We start from the raw sequence: 18,111 nt of genomic DNA, 5'->3' as shown, positions 1-18,111 counted from the left end.
TGGCCTCTATTTGGGGCGGAATATTTCCGGGCAAGGTGGTATAAAACTAAGACATGATCAACCGCTGACTGATTCGGTCTAAAACCAGCCTGTTCAGGCCCAATCAGGTTGTTCTCTTCGGCCCACTTAGTAAGCTTAGTTAACAAGAACCGTGCAAATATTTTCCCAATTTTTTTTTTTTTTATTAATTTTTTAGAAAATTTTTCTTTTACAGATTTAAATGACACTTTCATATCCACTGTAATGCCAAATTCTTTTGGACTTCCCCCCGCTCCCTCCACAATCCTCATAATTTTATATTTATTTCACATTTCCTTTATAATTGTATTGCCAGTTAATTAAACTTTACAGCTCTTATCTCTCTCACAATACCCTTTCTCATCACAAAGCCTCTTTAAATCCAACTAGCGTTGTCTGTTCATCACAAATATTTTCCAGATAAATCGTAAACTTTCTCCAGTCCTGTGTGAACTTGTGATCTTTCTGATATCTAATTTTTCCTGTCATATTTTCCCAATTATTGACAATAAGCTGATATTCCTGTAATTTCCCGGGTCATCTGTCGAGCCCTTTTTATGAATTGGAATAATAATCGCATCCTTCCATATTCTTGGAACCTTCCCACTGTTGTTTACGGCATCAAAAGTAACGGCCAGGATTTTCGCAGGGAAACCAAGCCTTATGAGCAATGGTTGAGGGAGCTGGAAATGTTTAGCCTGGAAAAAGGAGACTGAGAGGAGATATGATACCCATCTTCAAATATCTCAAGGGCTGTCAGATGGAAGATCCAGCAAGCTTTTCTCCTGCTACAGAGAGTAGAACCCAAACCAATGGATTCAAGTTACAAGAAAGGATGAAGGTGGAGTTTCTGGACATCTCCACACTTTCCTCTGTAAAATTGGTGGCTTTTTGTGTCCACAAGAGTTCCTCAGTTTTCCAGTTGTGCCCTTGGGCTCCCAAAGGTGGGGACCACATCTCGGGGGGTGGGGGAGAACCATCTGATTTTTTTTATGCACATAGCAAGTTCTACAAACAAATAAAATGAAATTATATCAAGGAGTCAGCAGCAAAATCATTACCCATGTTCTGAGGTAACAGAAAAGAGTGACAACAGGGTACTTTGCTATTTCTTCTTTATTAACTGCTGTTTGTCATTCAGATCAGGCCTCAATATGATAATGTAGCATTTGGGGGCAAAGATGGAACCCAGTAAACCAGCACTGGAGACCAAGATGGAGAAGATCTCCACAGCCACCATGTGTTTTCCCTTGGAGCTCAGGTAGACCGGAACAAAGGAGATCCAAACACTACAAAATAACAACATGCTGAAGGTGATGTATTTGGCCTCATTAAAGCTGGCAGGCAGTTTCCTGGCTAAAAATGCTACAACAAAACTGACAATGGCCAGGAGGCCCATGTAGCCCAAGACACAGTAAAACATGGCAGCTGACCCTTCATTACATTCCAGAATGATTTCTCCCCTCACAGAGTGCTTGTCAAACTGGGGGAATGGGGGAGAGGTTCCCAGCCACACAGTGCAAATACCAGCTTGGATAATAGTACAAGTCAACACAATGGCACTTGCCACTCTTTTCCCCACCCATTTCCTCATTCTGGATCCTGGTTTGGTGGCCATGAATGCCAGAACAACGGTAATGGTTTTGGCCAACACACAAGAAACAGTCACTGTGAAAACAAGGCCAAAAGCCATTTGTCGGACAAGGCAGGTCACTCTGTCTGGTCGGCTGAGGAAGATGAGGGGACAGAGAAAACAGAGAAGGAGAGACAGGAGGAGAACATAGGTCAGGTCCCGATTATTGGCCCTGACAATCGGTGTGTCCTGATGCTTCAGAAAGATGGCGAGGGACAATATGGTGAGCAAAGAGCAGAATACGGAGCCAAAAGCTAAGCTCATCCCAAGCGGTTCTTCCAAAGTCAAGAAGCTGATGGACTTTGGAATGCATTGTGTTTGGTTCCTGTTTGGATAGTGATCTTCTGAGCATCCGACACAGTCATTCATGTCTGAAAAGAAGAAAGGATTCACTTCAAGGGTGCAACTTGAGAGTAGGTATGCTTCCTCCTGGCAGTATGGGACTTACCAGTTGGATGTGCAAGAGACTATCCTTTTCAGACACAGGAGTGAACAGCATGGGGAGAAAGGGCTGTGGACCCCCCTGCCCCAGACAATGATCTCACAGTCATTTGCCGGGACAGTAAGGTGGTGGGTCTGGACATCAGGAGGCCTGTGCCCTGCAGGTGCACCGGTGCAACTCATCTCCATCACCACCCAGGTAATCCAGTGATAGAAAACCTCTGGCCCATGGGGCCATTTTAGCAAGTTACACCTACCGACCCTGTATCTGATGTCATCTCTGATATTAGGTGTAGGGCAGGTAACAGTGTGCTTTTTAAACCCCAACCATCATCTGATCATTCGGGCTTGCAAAGCACCTCTTTGAAAATGCTGGGCCTTCTTGCTGGGCTGTCAGCTGGTTGCAATGAAGAGCTCCAAGTCTGTGAACTTCAATGTCCATGGAAATCCGAACTACATCAATAGCAGCAACTGTGACACCTTTCACACTGCCACAGACCCTTCAAAGGAAATCTAATATGACACATATCTGAAAGCTCCCTAATGTCTCCTACCTTTCTGGTATGAAATCTTGCCTTCTGAACACGAAGCACAGTCATAGCAGCAGAATTTAACCCCTTCCTTCTTTTTTCTCCTAGTACCAGAAGGGCAATTTTTGTTGCATTGAGAGAGGGGTGGCACCTGTGAATGTTAATTAACCATTAGAAAATGTTCAGCACAGGGGGAACAATGGACATTTGGAGAACCTGAACTCCATTTTCGGGGCTGCAAGGGATCAAGTGGATGGGAGAAATGGCCTGCTGAATATTCAGAGAATTTTGAAAGCAATGAGCTGTCAACAGCCATTAATGGCATCGAATGAGACAGAAGATGTTTTTGTGGGTCTGAAAATGAAGTAATGGCCATTTCAATGTGTGTGTTTTTTAAAAAAAATCAAAGGGAGGGAGGGAGTCCACCTGAACAAATAATACTATTATTTCCAAATAATACTATTACTTGGGAAAATACATTTCTTATAAAATTCAAAAGATTTTATAGTTGAAAGGATGTTTTGACATCCTAAGTGATTTAAATAAGCAGCTACTGTATACACTTTCAGGTTCCTTCAGTTTTTCCAGCTGAAAAAACCCACAAATATTCGGGACTGAGAACCCCAGACTAAATACACTGGGCCAAGAGACAATTGTAACACATGTTAAGGCAAAGGGACCCCTGACCTTTAGGTCCAGTCACGGATGTCTCTGGGGTAGCGGCACTCATCTTGCTTTATTGGCTGAGGGAGCTGGCGTACAGCTTCTGGGTCATGTGGCCAGCATGACTAAGCCGCTTCTGGCAGACCAGAGCAGTGTATGGAATGGCTGTTTACTTTCCCACTGGAGCAGTACCTATTTATCTACTTGCACTTTGGCATGCTTTTGAACTGCTAGGTTGGCAGGAGCAGGGACCGAACAATGGGAGCTCACCCTGTCACTGGGATTCGAACCGCAAACTTTCTGAGCTAGCCCTAGGCTCTTTGGTTTAGACAACAGCTCCACGCACATTCCACAACTTAAGCAGCCTCAAAAACAAGGATAGTGCTGGACTCTGCCAGACTTCTGCTACTATAACTTGAGAATTACTAGCCTCCAAACCAGGCATTCTCTGCAGAAGTCTGCCTCGTCTGTCTCCAGGCCCAGCTCCCTTTTCTTTCTCCCCAAAGAACTTGGTTGGAGGTTAGGCTTAGGTCACACTCTGCTGGCCTAGAAATCTTTAAAGAATGTGCTAGACAGGGAAGTGGAAGACCAGGATTCAAATCCCCACTTGGCCATGAAACTCATTGAGTGACCTTGGACCAGTCACTGCTGCTCTCAGTCTACAATACCTTACAGGGTTGTTGTTAGGATAAAACAGGAAGTAAGCACACAGCCTTGAGCTCCTTTGAGGAAAGGTGGACTAAAAATGCAATAAACAAACAACCATATAATAAAGAACTATGTCCTGGCCTGCTTCAAGGCATCAGAGCCCTACAACATTCATAAAGGTTTTCATAAACAACAAGTGGGAAAAAATACAGGATCCATGTCTCCGCTAGGCTTCCAACATGCAAGCATCACATTTAGGACACACTGGAGTTGCAATTTGCTGAAATCATGCCCCACCTGGTGAAAACTCCTGTGCCACACCATTTTGTCTTCATTGATGGAAAACTCTTTTCCTGGGGGAGCATCCAAATTCATCCATCCAACCTTCATTCTGATGAAGGAGTTATTTGGGAAAGTGACCAAGTTGGTAATATCAAATCCAGCTTCTAATTCCCTGTTCTCACTAAAAGTCACTTCTTCTCCCGCACTGTTGTTAAATGAGACACTCCTAAGAAATGGGTGGAGCTGCATTGACGTGGCAAGAGGAGGACAATTGTTTAAAACTCAAATTTATCTTAGGTTCAGGATCGCCTTTTAAGGTGCCAGTACCTCTTCCAAGGCAGTAGACAAGATTTCATATAATCACAAAATAATAACAATAGCAATAATAACAGCAAATTTTGATCTATAGCAGCCCAAAAATCTAATGCTGGACACTTTGTACTGCTCACTCTGGAATATAGCTATAACAGAAATAAACACAAATAATTTGAGATTTTGACAAGGACTAGACACGTTTCATATGATTTGGCATATACAGCAGAACCAGCATTTTCAAAACAACCCCCCACAAATCTGGAAAATCTGGAACTATGCTTGGTGATCTGATAAAATTGGACTTTAAAGTCTTTATTTAGCTCATGTGCAACTACACATCCTACCTGCCTATTTTTCAGTTCAGTTATTCATCTTTCAATTAGTGACTGTTGTTAAAATTGTTCTCTTTGCTCTATCAACAATATAAAATGAAATTAAACTTAAAAGATATACAACAACAACAACAACAAAAGAGCCATTACCTGCCAAGGCTGCAATTTCTGAAGCTGCGGTCTCCATCTTCTCACAATTCCTCTGTCTTTTGCCCTGGATCTGTACATGGCATCATGCAGAGCATGTGCCACAACATAGACGGCATTGTAGATGCTGTAGCTGTGGCCAGTCATGCTCATCTCAAAGCCAGACGAAGGGAGGCTGTCCAGCTTCTCCTGTCCAGTGCAGGGTTCACTGAACTCAGTACTGGATTTGGAAAAGAAACAGTAGAATGTCTGCAGCCAGAACTGCTGAAGGAAACCATCTTCACCTGCCATGAAAGGATTGAGGGAGTGAAGAAGGGTCTTGAATCCTTGCACCTCCCTTGAGTGCACTGTGAAGCAGATGGAGCCATGAAATGGTTGCATACTCTGGCTTGTTCGAAAGGCCACTGCTGAGAAATCCAGTTGAGCAGTCATAATCCATACCTTCTCCATAGATGTCATGTTTTCCGCTTCCCCTACCGCTAGCAATATTTGCAAATAAAACATGGACTTGGCTTCTCCATAGACAATGACAGCATTGGATTTGCTTTCTGCAATAGCAAGATAGGCTTGGAGCCACTGGGGAATCATGTCATAATACTCTTCAAAATATGAGCCTTTTGGAGTTCTCTCTGAAAAGGCCAAGCAAATGCCTCTCTGGAAAAGCAGAGTTTGCAGGATTTCCATAAACTTCTCTCCACTCTCACTATCCACCGCAAGCAACCCAACCCACGTCCAACCAAAGTGCAGAAGTAACTCAACAATCCCAGTGTACTGATGGGCTTCATTGGGCACCATCCGGTAGAAGGGAGTGGATTGGCTTTGACCAGCATCCTCTAGGGCAAAGGAGCCATAAGTGAGCTAGAAGGAAAAAGACACTTATTTCCCATTAAAGCAGTAGAAACGTTGATTATGTGTGGATAACAATGATGAAACCATTGTGCTTTGGACCCAGTGTCTTAGTAAGCCCTTCATGGAATGGGCAGATGAGGAGGAGTGGTGGAGAGCAGCACCCCAAGAACCTTCCAGAGAGAAGGAAGGGGGGAGAGTATGGTGTGGCGGTTTGAGACGGGTCACACCCAAGAAGGAAAAAGGAACTGGGAAATAATAGGTGATGAAGATCCAGAGCAAAGTAGCAATGAACAAAGACAAGAGTCAGATTTCTGAGAAACAGCAGCCAAGTGACATTCTCTCTCAGGAGAGTTTGTCAGAGCCCCCTCCTTCCACAAGGACCAGACATGCTATGCAGAACCCAAAAGAGAACTGTTCTTAGCAGCCACCATAGGCAGCAGGAGGGGTCTGATTTCTAGGAAGCAATGGCTAGCTGGGTGGCAGCTCAAGAGTGAGAGTGTACTTTCATGTCTTCCTGTGAATTAAAGTAATAGAATATAAATGCTCTCTCTGTGTCTCTGATTTCACTATGTAGATAACCAGTGAGCTGTTGACGGCAGCAGTGACAGCCCCAAACTCTCCAGGTCAAATTAATTAAGGTAATGTGCAAGTGACTATTGAGCAGCCGCCGTAATTCATCCTGGTTGGAGTCTACCTGAGGCCGGCAGACCAAGCTGTTCACATACATAGACTAGGTGTGTACAACTGCTCCATTCATACCCTCTGAAGAACATGCACACGTTGGGAAATGGATGAAGGCGGATGAAAGCTTTTATGGAATACAATTTGAAATTGTCAAGAGGGCTATTATGGAATGCAAAACTTTTCTCAACAGGACAGAGGAAAGAAGAATGAGGGGACGTCACCATGTTTGACTCTTACCTGGGGAATCTTGTAGACACCTAAGATGGCTGCCACGTGGAGGGAAATCTCAAAGTCAAGTCCCCCAATGACTGCCATCAGGTTTTTCTGTTTGTCGCACTGGTAGTTGGGTACGAATCTGTAGTGTGTAGAGAGTAACTCCAAAGTGGCCCAGTAGGTCATCCTTTCACTGAAATAACTATCAAAGATGTGGAATCCTAACGTGACATTAGGTAATATATGGGAATTCTTGTTGATTTCCTTGACTGCAAACACCAAGGCCAGAATTTGCTGATAGTATTTTGGTACAACACTGCAATGAGAGTTGGACATCCATCAAAGCGTTTTGCTGTGTACCATTTTTTGTCAATCTGTTTAAGGAAACTTAGGTTCCCTGCCTTTCTGTGCTAGGGAGCAACAAGGCAGCTTAGAGGCAGATTTAATTAAAGCAATAAAAATTTGGTTTAAACACACATACCAAAAACTGCACCACACTGTTCACTCAAGTGAAGCTTGAGTTCCACTAAGATGGCTAGATCCTAATAAGCCAGGTGTCCTTCAGCTTATATTTGTGAAGTTGGTACTTCCTTCCTAAGTGCAGAAGCTTACATTTGTCCCTATTGAAATTCATTTTGTTAACCCAATTCTCAAATCTGTTAAAAAAATCTTGAACTCCAAGGCAATGCCTACTCACTTTCTAGGTCATATTTGTCATCCTGTATTAAATGGTCTAATTCATCTTGCTTGTTTCCCATACCCTGTGCCTTTGTGAAGAGACAACTGAAACTCGGAGTCATTACCTCCAGCTGCTTCCTCCTTGTAGTTTGTTGCCCTTTTGCAGGTTTCTGGAGCCCCACCTCAGTTTCCCATTCATCAATGAAGCTATTGCCCCCAGTACCAAGCAACCTTCTGCTCCCTGTAATGTTTTGACAATTGCTCTTTGTGCTTTTTCTTTGAAGATTCCATAAAACTCAATGGTAGAGCATCTGGTTACCATACTGGTTGGGCTGGGGCAGACCCCTGTCTGAAATCTGGAGAGCCACTGCTACTCTGTGTAGACAGGCCTGAGCTAGGTAGACCAACGGCTCCTACTGGCCATTCACCCATTTCCTGTTGACATCTGAATGCTGGGCTCTCTAGATTATGACACCCATGTGACTGGTCGTGGCCATGGCTCCTTCTCTCCATTAAGCCAGTGTGGTGTAGTGGTTAAGAGCAGTGGACTCGTAATCTGCTGAACCACGTTCGATTCTTCCTCTACATGCAGCTGCTGGGTGACTTTAGGCTAGTCACACTTCTCTGAAGTCTCTCAGCCCCACTCACCTCACAGAGTGTTTGTTATGGGGGAGGAAGGGAAAGGAGATTGTGAGCCGCTTTGAGACTCCTTAGGGTAGTGGTAAAGCAGGCTAGCAAATCCAAACTCCTGTTCTTCAAATTCAGGTGGTGGGGAGGGTTAAGTCTAAGACTGATCCTATGCTGTGTATGAGGATGGGATACTTTGCACCCCGCCTATAAGTAATAAATCCCCATAGCGAAAATAAATAGGAAGTATTTCTGAGCCCACATGCTAATTTAGGTATTAATATGACATGGGAATTGAAAAATTGAAATACTTACAATGGATTAAGAATCTGATGGATGGATGGCCATTGTATGAAGTTTTCATAGTCAACAGAGGACAGAATGTGAGAAGTAAGTGCACCAATCATAAGGTCACCTGGCTGATAGTACTTGTGTGGGATATGGAGGTGACTGATGCTCCGATTGACATTTGACATATTCACCATTTGAGGCAGAGAGAAGATTAACAGCATCAACACTGCCATACTAGGAACAATACTTTTTCCTAGACAGAGATTTCCCTGTTTGCACCTAATCAGAATTGGCATTAGAAACAGCCTCAGTACAGCAGCTTGCCTTAACTGGCACTTTCCGAATGCACCAGCGAAATTCCCAAGACCTAGGATCCAACTCCAGGGGAAAACTCACTAAACGAGTCAGCAACACCTTAGCATTTGCTGGGGATAGCAGAGAGGATTTTAATTCTTTTTAGACTGGATTCCTGGAAGTCTATGGAGGTCTAATCAGAAGCAGATTATTACCATGTAATTGATAATAACAGGAGAGAGAATAATGATCACTTTGCCTCAGCTGGTCCATTGGAAGTAGCAGAGACAATGATCCACACAGAATAATCCCTCAGCAGCCTCCTTCAAGTGTTTTCAAGGCATTGTACTGAGGGGGGAGCAGAAACAAGCCTGTTGCCCCTTCCCCTCCCTGCTGCCAGTTTCATCACCTACTGTGTGCTCAGAAGAGAGCCTCTGCAGCTTGCTGTCCTTACTGTACTTTCTTACACAATCCAGAACCCTAAAAGTTGTCAATCACTCAAGAGAATATACACAGGTAGAGAAAGCTCCTTGCTGGGAATCAACAAGGACCTCTGACCTGTGGCAGTTAGGCCAACCAAGCCTCTCCATTGGGCTCATGGTCCAAACCACATTCACATGTCCATCAGCTGATGTTATGTGAGGCCAGGCATGGGGCAGGTAAACCCATGGGGCCAAGATGAATTCTAGCCGCTGGTAGAATTAGACTGGAAAGGAACAATGGTGAGCAGATTCTGAGTGACTTCAAGGCATGAGTGTGATGATGGACAAATGGTCTGTTGGGCCCTGTCTGCAGGCCTATTTAGGGCCCCTATATATTTTCACCTAAATAAACAGAGAATTGTAGAATTGAAAGGAGCCCCCAAAGGTCATCAAGCTCGACCTCCTGCAATGCAGGGATCACAACTCAAGCATCCATGACAGGCTGGGTGGGTGACATGAGGAGGACGAAGCAGGAAGGGCACATGCCCATCGTCCTGACGCCCTGCCAGCCCCACGCTGCTTTGAGGGGCTGGGATGTGGGATCGGACTTGCAAAGCAGAACCGGGCTGGCATGGGTGGTGTGAGGAGCAAAACGTGCCCTGGAAAATACTGTACCCAGGGCAAAAACTGCCCTTGTGATTTCAGCTAAATCCTCTTTTCTCACATGCTGCATGTGAAGAGGAAAGTGCATTCAAGAGCAGAGTTTGAGACACAAAGGGGATTGTGAGCTCGGCCCTGACTCTCGGATTCCAAGGAAGCAGCTGGACCACAGTCCTGTAAGGGAGGCAAAATTTAAAACAAAACTTGAGGTAGGGAATTTCTGTCCTGGCTCTTCTGAAAGTACTTCTTCATTCACACAGAGAGCTGCATGTACAATTCTGAGTTCAGAATAGGTATATGTGGCATCTGTCACTCTCTCTGGGAAGAGGGGTATTTCCCTCCTTTTCATTTTCTCCTCGTAGAATTGGGATATTATCTCCTGATGCCACAGGGGTGCCAAAGGGTTCTGTCAAGAGCAGAGTATGAGACACAAAGGGGATTGTGAGCTCGGCCCTGACTCTCGGATTCCAAGGATGCAGCACTAGATTTCAGAATACAGGCCTGTAAGGGAGGCAAAATTTAAAACAAAACTTGAGGTAGGGAATTTCTGTCCTGGCTCTTCTGCAAGTACACAGGTACCTCGCGTTAAGTACTTAATTCGTTCTGGAGGTCCGTTCTCAACCTGAAACTGTTCTTAACCTGAAGCACCACTTTAGCTAATGGGCCCTCCTGTTGTTGCTGCTGCTGTTACTGTTCTCATCCTGAAGCAAATTTCTTAACCTGACACAATATTTCTGGGTTAGGGGAGTCTGTAACCTGAAGCGTATGTAACCTGAAGCGTATGTAACCCAAGGTACCACTGAACTCCTTCATACACGCAGAGAGCTGCATGTACAATTCTGAGTTCAGAATAGGTATATGTGGCATCTCACACTCTCTCTGGGAAGAGGGGTATTTCCCTCCTTTTCATTTTCTCCTCATAGCATAGGGATATTATCTCCTGATGCCACAGATGTGCCAAAGGGTTCTGTCCTGGGCCTGTTCTTCTCATACCAGACCAATCTCATTTCTTTTCTTTTTTACGGCATTACAAATGTGGTGGATCAGGAGAATGCTGTGGTCATAGTCTATTTTGAGTTCAATCAGGCTTTTCTCAAAGTCCCCCATGAGATTTTCATGAGGAAGCTGGTAAAATGTGTGCTGAACATGTGCAGAAGAGGGCAACCAGGAAGATGATGGGTGGGAAACCAAGCCTTATGAGCAATGGTTGAGGGAGCTGGATATGTTTAGCCTGGAAAAAGGAGACTGAGAGGAGATATGATACCCATCTTCAAATATCTCAAGGGCTGTCAGATGGAAGATGCAGCAAGCCTTTCTCCTGCTACAGAGAGTAGAACCCAAACCAATGGATTCAAGTTACAAGAAAGGATGAAGGTGGAGTTTCTGGGCATCTCCACACTTTCTTCTGTGAAATTGGTGGTTTTTTGTGTCCACAAGAGTTCCTCAGTTTTCCAGTTGTGCCCTTGGGCTCCCAAAAGTGGGAACCACATCTCGGGGGGTGAGGGAGAACCATCTGATTTTTTTTATGCACATAGCAAGTTCAATAAACAAATAAAATGAAATTATATCAAGGAGTCGGCAGCAAATTCATTACCCATGTTCTGGGGTAACAGAAAAGAGTGACAACAGGGTACTTTGCTATTTCTTCTTTATTAACTGCTGTTTGTCATTCAGATCAGGCCTCAATATGATAATGTAGCATTTGGGGGCAAAGATGGAACCCAGTAAACCAGCACTGGAGACCAAGATGGAGAAGATCTCCACAGCCACCATGTGTTTTCCCTTGGAGCTCAGGTAGACCGGAACAAAGGAGATCCAAACACTACAAAATAACAACATGCTGAAGGTGATGAATTTGGCCTCATTAAAGCTGGCAGGCAGTTTCCTGGCTAAAAATGCTACAACAAAACTGACAATGGCCAGGAGGCCCATGTAGCCCAAGACACAGTAAAACATGGCAGCTGACCCTTCATTACATTCCAGAATGATTTCTCCCCTCACAGAGTGCTTGTCAAACTGGGGGAATGGGGGAGAGGTTCCCAGCCACACAGTGCAAATACCAGCTTGGATAATAGTACAAGTCAACACAATGGCACTTGCCACTCTTTTCCCCACCCATTTCCTCATTCTGGATCCTGGTTTGGTGGCCATGAATGCCAGAACAACGGTAATGGTTTTGGCCAACACACAAGAAACAGTCACTGTGAAAACAAGGCCAAAAGCCATTTGTCGGACAAGGCAGGTCACTCTGTCTGGTCGGCTGAGGAAGATGAGGGGACAGAGAAAACAGAGAAGGAGAGACAGGAGGAGAACGTAGGTCAGGTCCCGATTATTGGCCCTGACAATCGGTGTGTCCTGATGCTTCAGAAAGATGGTGAGGGGCAATATGGTGAGCAAAGAGCAGAATACAGAGCCAAAAGCTAAGCTCATACCAAGCGGTTCTTCCAAAGTCAAGAAGCTGATGGACTTTGGAATGCATTGTGTTTGGTTCCTGTTTGGATAGTGATCTTCTGAGCATCCGACACAGTCATTCATGTCTGAAAAGAAGAAAGGATTCACTTCAAGGGTGCAACTTGAGAGTAGGTATGCATCTTCCTGGCAGTATGGGACTTACCAGTTGGATGTGCAAGAGACAATCCTTTTCAGACACAGGAGTGAATAGCATGGGGAGAAAGGGCTGTGGACCCCCCCCCTCCCCCAGACAATGATCTCACAGTCGCTTGCCAGGACAGTAAGGTGGTGGGTCTGGACATCAGGAGGCCTGTGCTCTGCAGGCACACCAGTGCAACTCATCTCCATCACCACTCAGGTAATCCAGTGATAGAAAACCTCTGGCCCATGGAGCCATTTTAGCACGTTACACCTACCAGCCCTGTATCTGATGTTAGGTGTAGGGCAGGTAACAGTGTGCTTTGTAAACCCCAACCATCATCTGATTATTCAGGCTTGCAAAGCACCTCTTTGAAAACGCTGGGCCTCGTTGGTGGGCCATCAGCTGGTTGCAATGAAGAGCTCCAGGTCTGTGAACTTCAATCACCATGGAAATCAGACCTACATCAATAGCAGCAACTGTGACACCTTTCACACTGCCACAGACCCTTCACGGGAAATCTAATATGACACATATCTGAAAGCTGCCTAATGTCTCCTACCTTTCTGGTATGAAATCTTGCCTTCTGAGCACAGAGCACAGTCATAGCAGCAGAATTTCTCTCCTTCCTTCTTTTTTCTCCTAGTACCAGAAGGGCAATTTTTGTTGCATTGAGAGAGGGGTGGCACCTGTGAATGTTAATTAACCATTAGGAAATGTTTAGCACAGGGGGAATAATGGACATTTGGAGAAGCTGAACTCCATTTTCTGGGCTGCAAGGGATCAAGTGGATGGGAGAAATGGCCTGCTGAATATTCAGAGAATTTTGAAAGCAATGAGCTGTCAACAGCCATTAATGGCATGTAATGATACAGAAGATGTTTTCGTGGCTCTGAAAATGGAGTAATGGCCATTTGAATGTGTGTGTTTTTTAAAAAAAATCAAAGGGAGGGAGGGAGTCCACCTGAACAAATAATACTATTATTTCCAAATAATACTATTATTTGGAAAAATACATTTCTTATAAAATTCAAAAGATTTTAAAGTAGAGTTGAAAGGATGTTTTGACATCCTAAGTGATTTAAATAAGCAGCTACTGTATACACTTTCAGGTTCCTTCAGTTTTACCAGCTGAAAAAACACAAATGTTGGGGACTGAGAACCCCAGACTAAATACACTGGGCCAAGAGACAATTGTAAGACAAGTTAAGGTAAAGGGACCCCTGACCGTTAGGTCCAGTCATGGATGACTCTGGGGTAGCGGCGCTCATCTCGCTTTATTGGCCGAGGGAGCTGGCGTACAGCTTCTGGGTCATGTGGCCAGCATGACTAAGCCGCTTCTGGCAAACCAGAGCAGCCTATGGAATGGCTGTTTACTTTCCCACTGGAGCAGTGCCTATTTATCTACTTGCACTTTGGCATGCTTTTGAACTGCTAGGTTGGCAGGAGCAGGGACCGAACAATGGGAGCTCACCCTGTCACTGGGATTCGAACCGCCAACCTTCTGATCGGCCAGCCCTAGGCTCTGTGATTTAGATAACAGCACCACACACATTCCACAACTTAAGCAGCCTCAAAAACAAGGATAGTGCTGGACTCTGCCAGACTTCTGCTACTATAACTTGAGAATTACTAGCCTCCAAACCAGGCATTCTCTGCAGAAGTTTGCCTCGTCTGTCTCCAGGCTCAGCTCCCTTTTCTTTCTCCCCAAAGAAGTTGGTTGGAGGTTAGGCTTATGCCACACTCTGCTGGCCTAGAAATCTTTAAAGAATGTGCTAGACAGGGAAGTGGAAGACCAGGATTCAAATCCCCACTTGGCCATGAAACTCATTGGGTGACCTTGGACCAGTCACTGCTGCTCTCAGTCTACAATACCTTACAGGGTTGTTGGTTGTTAGGATAAAATGGGAAGTAAGCAAAGGAAAGGTGGAATAAAAATGCAATAAACAAACAAGCATATAATAATGAACTATGATGCTTCAAGGCATCAGAGCCCCACAACATTCATAGAGGTTTTCATAAACAAGAGAGAAAAAATGCAGGATCCATGTCTCCGCTAGGCTTCCAAGATGCAAGCATCACATTTAGGACACACTGGGGTTGCAATTTCCTGAAATCATGCCCCACCTGGTCAAAACTCCTGTGCCACACCATTTTGTCTTCATTGATGGAAAACTCTTTTCCTGGGGGAGCATCCAAATTCATCCATCCAACCTTCATTCTGATGAAGGAGTTATTTGGGAAAGTGACCAAGTTGGTAATATCGAAACCAGCTTCAGATTCCCTGTTCTCACTAAAAGACACTTCTTCTCCCGCACTGTTGTTAAATGAGACTCTCCTAAGAAATGGGTGGAGCTGCATCGAGATGGCAGGAAGAGGACAATTGTTTAAAACTCAACCTTATGTTCAGCATTGCCTTTTAAGGTGCCATTGCCTCTTCCAAGGCAGTGGACAAGATTTCATATAATCACAAAATAATAACTATTGCAATAATAACAGTAAATTTTGATCTCTCTTTCCTCTGCAGATTCCTCCGTATAGGACTAAGCCACACTGTATATGTATTTCAGAGCATAAACAGGAGTTCCAAAATCATCATGCAAACATCCATGAAGTTCAATGAAGAGTGTAAGAATGAAAGAACAGGAAAATGGGGGGAGGGATAGACTGAGGGAGGAACTGGCAAAACAGGTGTTCCTGTTAAAACTCTAGTTGAGATAGAAATTGCCATTGACAATATCACACCTAGCTGTTTTGAAGAGCTGAAGCTCAGGTGAGTGGGTTGTGTCCGATTTTCTCAGAAATGATAAATATTACTACAAAAAGATGGTTTGTTGTCCAAAATAAATGTCACTGTGTTTTCCTGATGATACCATTTTAAATACGTTGCCAAAAGAATTGGCAAGATTAAAGTAGCAGCATTCATAGTAATTGCAACTCAATAGAACACAACCCAAAAATCTTATGCTGGACACTTTGTATAACTCACTCTGGAATATAGCTATAACAAAGATAATCACAAATAATTTGAGATTTTGACAAGGACTAGACACGTTTCATATGATTTGGCATATACAGCAGAACCAACGTTTTCAAAACAACCCCCTCCCCCAAAACCTGGCAAATCTGGAACTATGCTTGGTGATCTGATACAATTGGACTTAATTTAGACTTTAAAGTCTTTATTTAACTCACGTGCAACTACACATCCTACATGCCTATTTTGCAGTTTGGTTATTCATCTTTCAATTTTTGTCTGTTGTTAAAATTCTTGCCTTTGCTTTATCAACAATATAAAATGAAATAATAGTTAAAAGATATACAAGAACAACAACAACAAAAGAGCCATTACCTGCCAAGGCTGCAATTTCTGAAGCTGCGGTCTCCATCTTCTCACAATTCCTCTGTCTTTTGCCCTGGATCTGTACATGGCATCATGCAGAGCATGTGCCACAACATAGACGGCATTGTAGATGCTGTAGCTGTGGCCAGTCATGCTCATCTCAAAGCCAGACGAAGGGAGGCTGTCCAGCTTCTCCTGTCCAGTGCAGGGTTCACTGAACTCACTACTGGATTTTGAAAAGAAACAATAGAATGTCTGGAGCCAGAACTGCTGAAGAAAACCATCTTCAACTGCCATGAAAGGATTTAGGGAGTGAAGAAGGGTCTTAAATCCTTGCACCTCCTTTGAGTGCACTGTGAAGCAGATGGAGCCATGAAATGGTTGCATACTCTGGCTCATTTGAAAGGCCACAGCTGAGAAATCCAGTTGAGCAGTCATAATCCATACCTTCTCCATAGATGTCACGTTTTCTGCACCCCCTGGCGCTAGCCATAGTTGTAAAAAAAAACATGGACATGTCTTCTCCATAGACAACGACAGCATTGGCTTTGCTTTCCGCAATAGCAAGATAGGCTTGGAGCCACTGGGAAATCATGTCATAATACTCTTCAAAATATGAGCCTTTTGGAGTTCTCTCTGAAAAGGCCAAGCAAATGCCTCTCTGGAAAAGCAGAGTTTGCAGGATTTCCATAAACTTCTCTCCACTCTCACTATCCGCAGCGAGCAACCCAACCCACGTCCATCCAAAGTGCAGAAGTAACTCAACAATCCCAGTGTACTGATGGGCTTCATTGGGCACCATCCGGTAGAAGGGAGTGGATTGGCTTTGACCAGCATCCTCTGGGGCAAAGGAGCCATAAGTGAGCTGGAAGGAAACGGATACTTAATTCCCATTAATGCAGTAGAAACATTGGTTATGTGTGGATAGCAATGACAAAACAATTGGGCAGATGAGGAGTAGTGGTGGAGAGCAGCACTCCAAGAACCTTCCAGAAAGAAGGAAGGGGGGAGAGTACAGTGTGGGGGTTTGAAATGGGTCACACCTGAGAAGGAAAAAGCAGCCAAGTGACATTCTCTCAAGAGAGAGTTGGTCAGAGCCCCCTCCTTCCACAAGGACCAGACATGCTCTGCAGAACCCAAAGGAGAATTGTTCTTAGCAGCCACCATAGGCAGCAGGAGGGGTCTGATTTCTAGGAAGAAATTGTCAGTGCAGGGTGGAGTGAGACTCTGAGCAACATTAGCTGAGGGGTGAGAGCATACATTCCCATCTTCCTGTCTTCCTGTGGATTTAAATGAAACCATTGAATGCTCTCTCTGCTCCCCTGATTTCACTAGGTAGATAGCTGGTGACCTGTTGACGGCACCCCTGACAGCCCTAAATTATCCTGATCAAATTAATTAAGGTAATGGGCAAGTGACTGAGAAGCCTCCATAATTCATCCGGGTTGGAGTCTACCTGAGGTCAGCAGACCAAGCTGTTCACATGCATAGAGTAGGTGTGTACAACTGTATCTGCAAAATGTTCCATTCATACCTTCTGAAGAACATGTACATGTTGGGAAATGGATGAAGACGGAAAAAAGCTTTTATTAAATACAATCTGGAATTGTCAAGAGGGCTATGATGGAATGCAAAACTTTTCTCGATAGGACAGAGGAAAGAAGAATGAGGGGAAGTCACCATGTTTGTCTCTTACCTGGGGAATCTTGTAGACACCTAAGATGGCTGCCATGTGGAGGGAAATCTCAAAGTCACGTCCCCCAATGACGGCCATCAGATTTTTCTGTTTGTCGCACTGGTAGTTGGGAACGAATCTGTAGTGTGTAGAGAGTAGCTCCAAAGTGGCCCAGCAGGTCATCCTTTCACTGAAGTAACTATCAAAGATGTGGAATCCTAATGTGACATTAGGTAATATATTGGAATTCTTGTTGATTTCCTTGACTGCAAACACCAAGGCCAGAATTTGCTGATAGTATTTTGGTACAACACTGCAATGAGAGTTGGACATCAAAGTGTTTTGCTGTGTACCATTTTTTGTCAATCTGTTTAAGGAAACTTAGGTTCCCTGCCTTTCAGTGCTAGGGAGCAACAAGGCAGCTTAGAGGCAGATATAATTAAACCAATAAAGAATTTGGTTTAAACACACACACACACACCAAAAACTGCACCACACTGTTCACTCAAGTGAAGCTAGAGTTCCACTAAGATGGCTAGATCCTAGTAAGCCAGGTGTCCTTCAGCTTATATTTGTGAAGTAGGTACTACCTGCCTAAGTGCAGAACCTTACATTTGTCCCTATTGAAATTCATTTTGTTAACTCAGTTCTCCAATCTGTTAAAGTAATCTTGAATCCCGATGCAATGGAGCAATTCATCGGACCTTACAGTCTTGGCAGAGTTTGAGTTCCAATAGATATTGGGGAAGTTGAGGTCTCCTATGACCACTATATCT

General features: G+C 44.2%; 2 protein-coding genes and 1 pseudogene across 3 annotated transcripts in view; all 3 read right to left on the bottom strand.

Moving 5' to 3' along the window:
- LOC307200707 (vomeronasal type-2 receptor 26-like) overlaps nt 1-4,595 on the bottom strand; it is a 39,414-nt gene extending 34,819 nt beyond the window's left edge. The window contains exon 1 of the mRNA XM_079949517.1: nt 4,543-4,595. The gene's annotated coding sequence lies outside the window, so the exon portion shown is untranslated. The remainder of the gene's footprint in view (nt 1-4,542) is intronic.
- LOC307200535 (vomeronasal type-2 receptor 26-like) lies at nt 1,124-10,834 on the bottom strand (the record flags this gene model as incomplete). Its single annotated transcript, XM_079949071.1, has 7 exons — nt 1,124-2,022; nt 2,647-2,773; nt 4,231-4,458; nt 5,013-5,867; nt 6,780-7,071; nt 9,792-9,901; nt 10,721-10,834. The coding sequence occupies 7 exons, from the start codon at nt 10,832-10,834 to the stop codon at nt 1,124-1,126; spliced, it is 2,625 nt and encodes an 874-aa protein (XP_079805197.1).
- Nucleotides 10,835-11,365: 531 nt separating this feature from the next.
- Nucleotides 11,366-17,831, bottom strand: LOC307200693 (vomeronasal type-2 receptor 26-like; annotated as a pseudogene). The gene is made up of 5 exons: nt 17,357-17,831; nt 15,670-16,525; nt 14,445-14,672; nt 12,880-13,006; nt 11,366-12,264 (listed from the first exon to the last, which is right to left on the bottom strand). The product of its transcript is annotated as a vomeronasal type-2 receptor 26-like (transcript).
- Nucleotides 17,832-18,111: the final 280 nt, after the last annotated feature.

This window comes from Podarcis cretensis, assembly GCF_951804945.1.
Source record: "Podarcis cretensis genome assembly, chromosome: 13".
Classification (NCBI taxonomy): Eukaryota; Metazoa; Chordata; class Lepidosauria; order Squamata; family Lacertidae; genus Podarcis; species Podarcis cretensis.
Note: the sequence above shows the minus strand (reverse complement) of the source record. Positions and strands in the feature narration are given on the sequence as shown.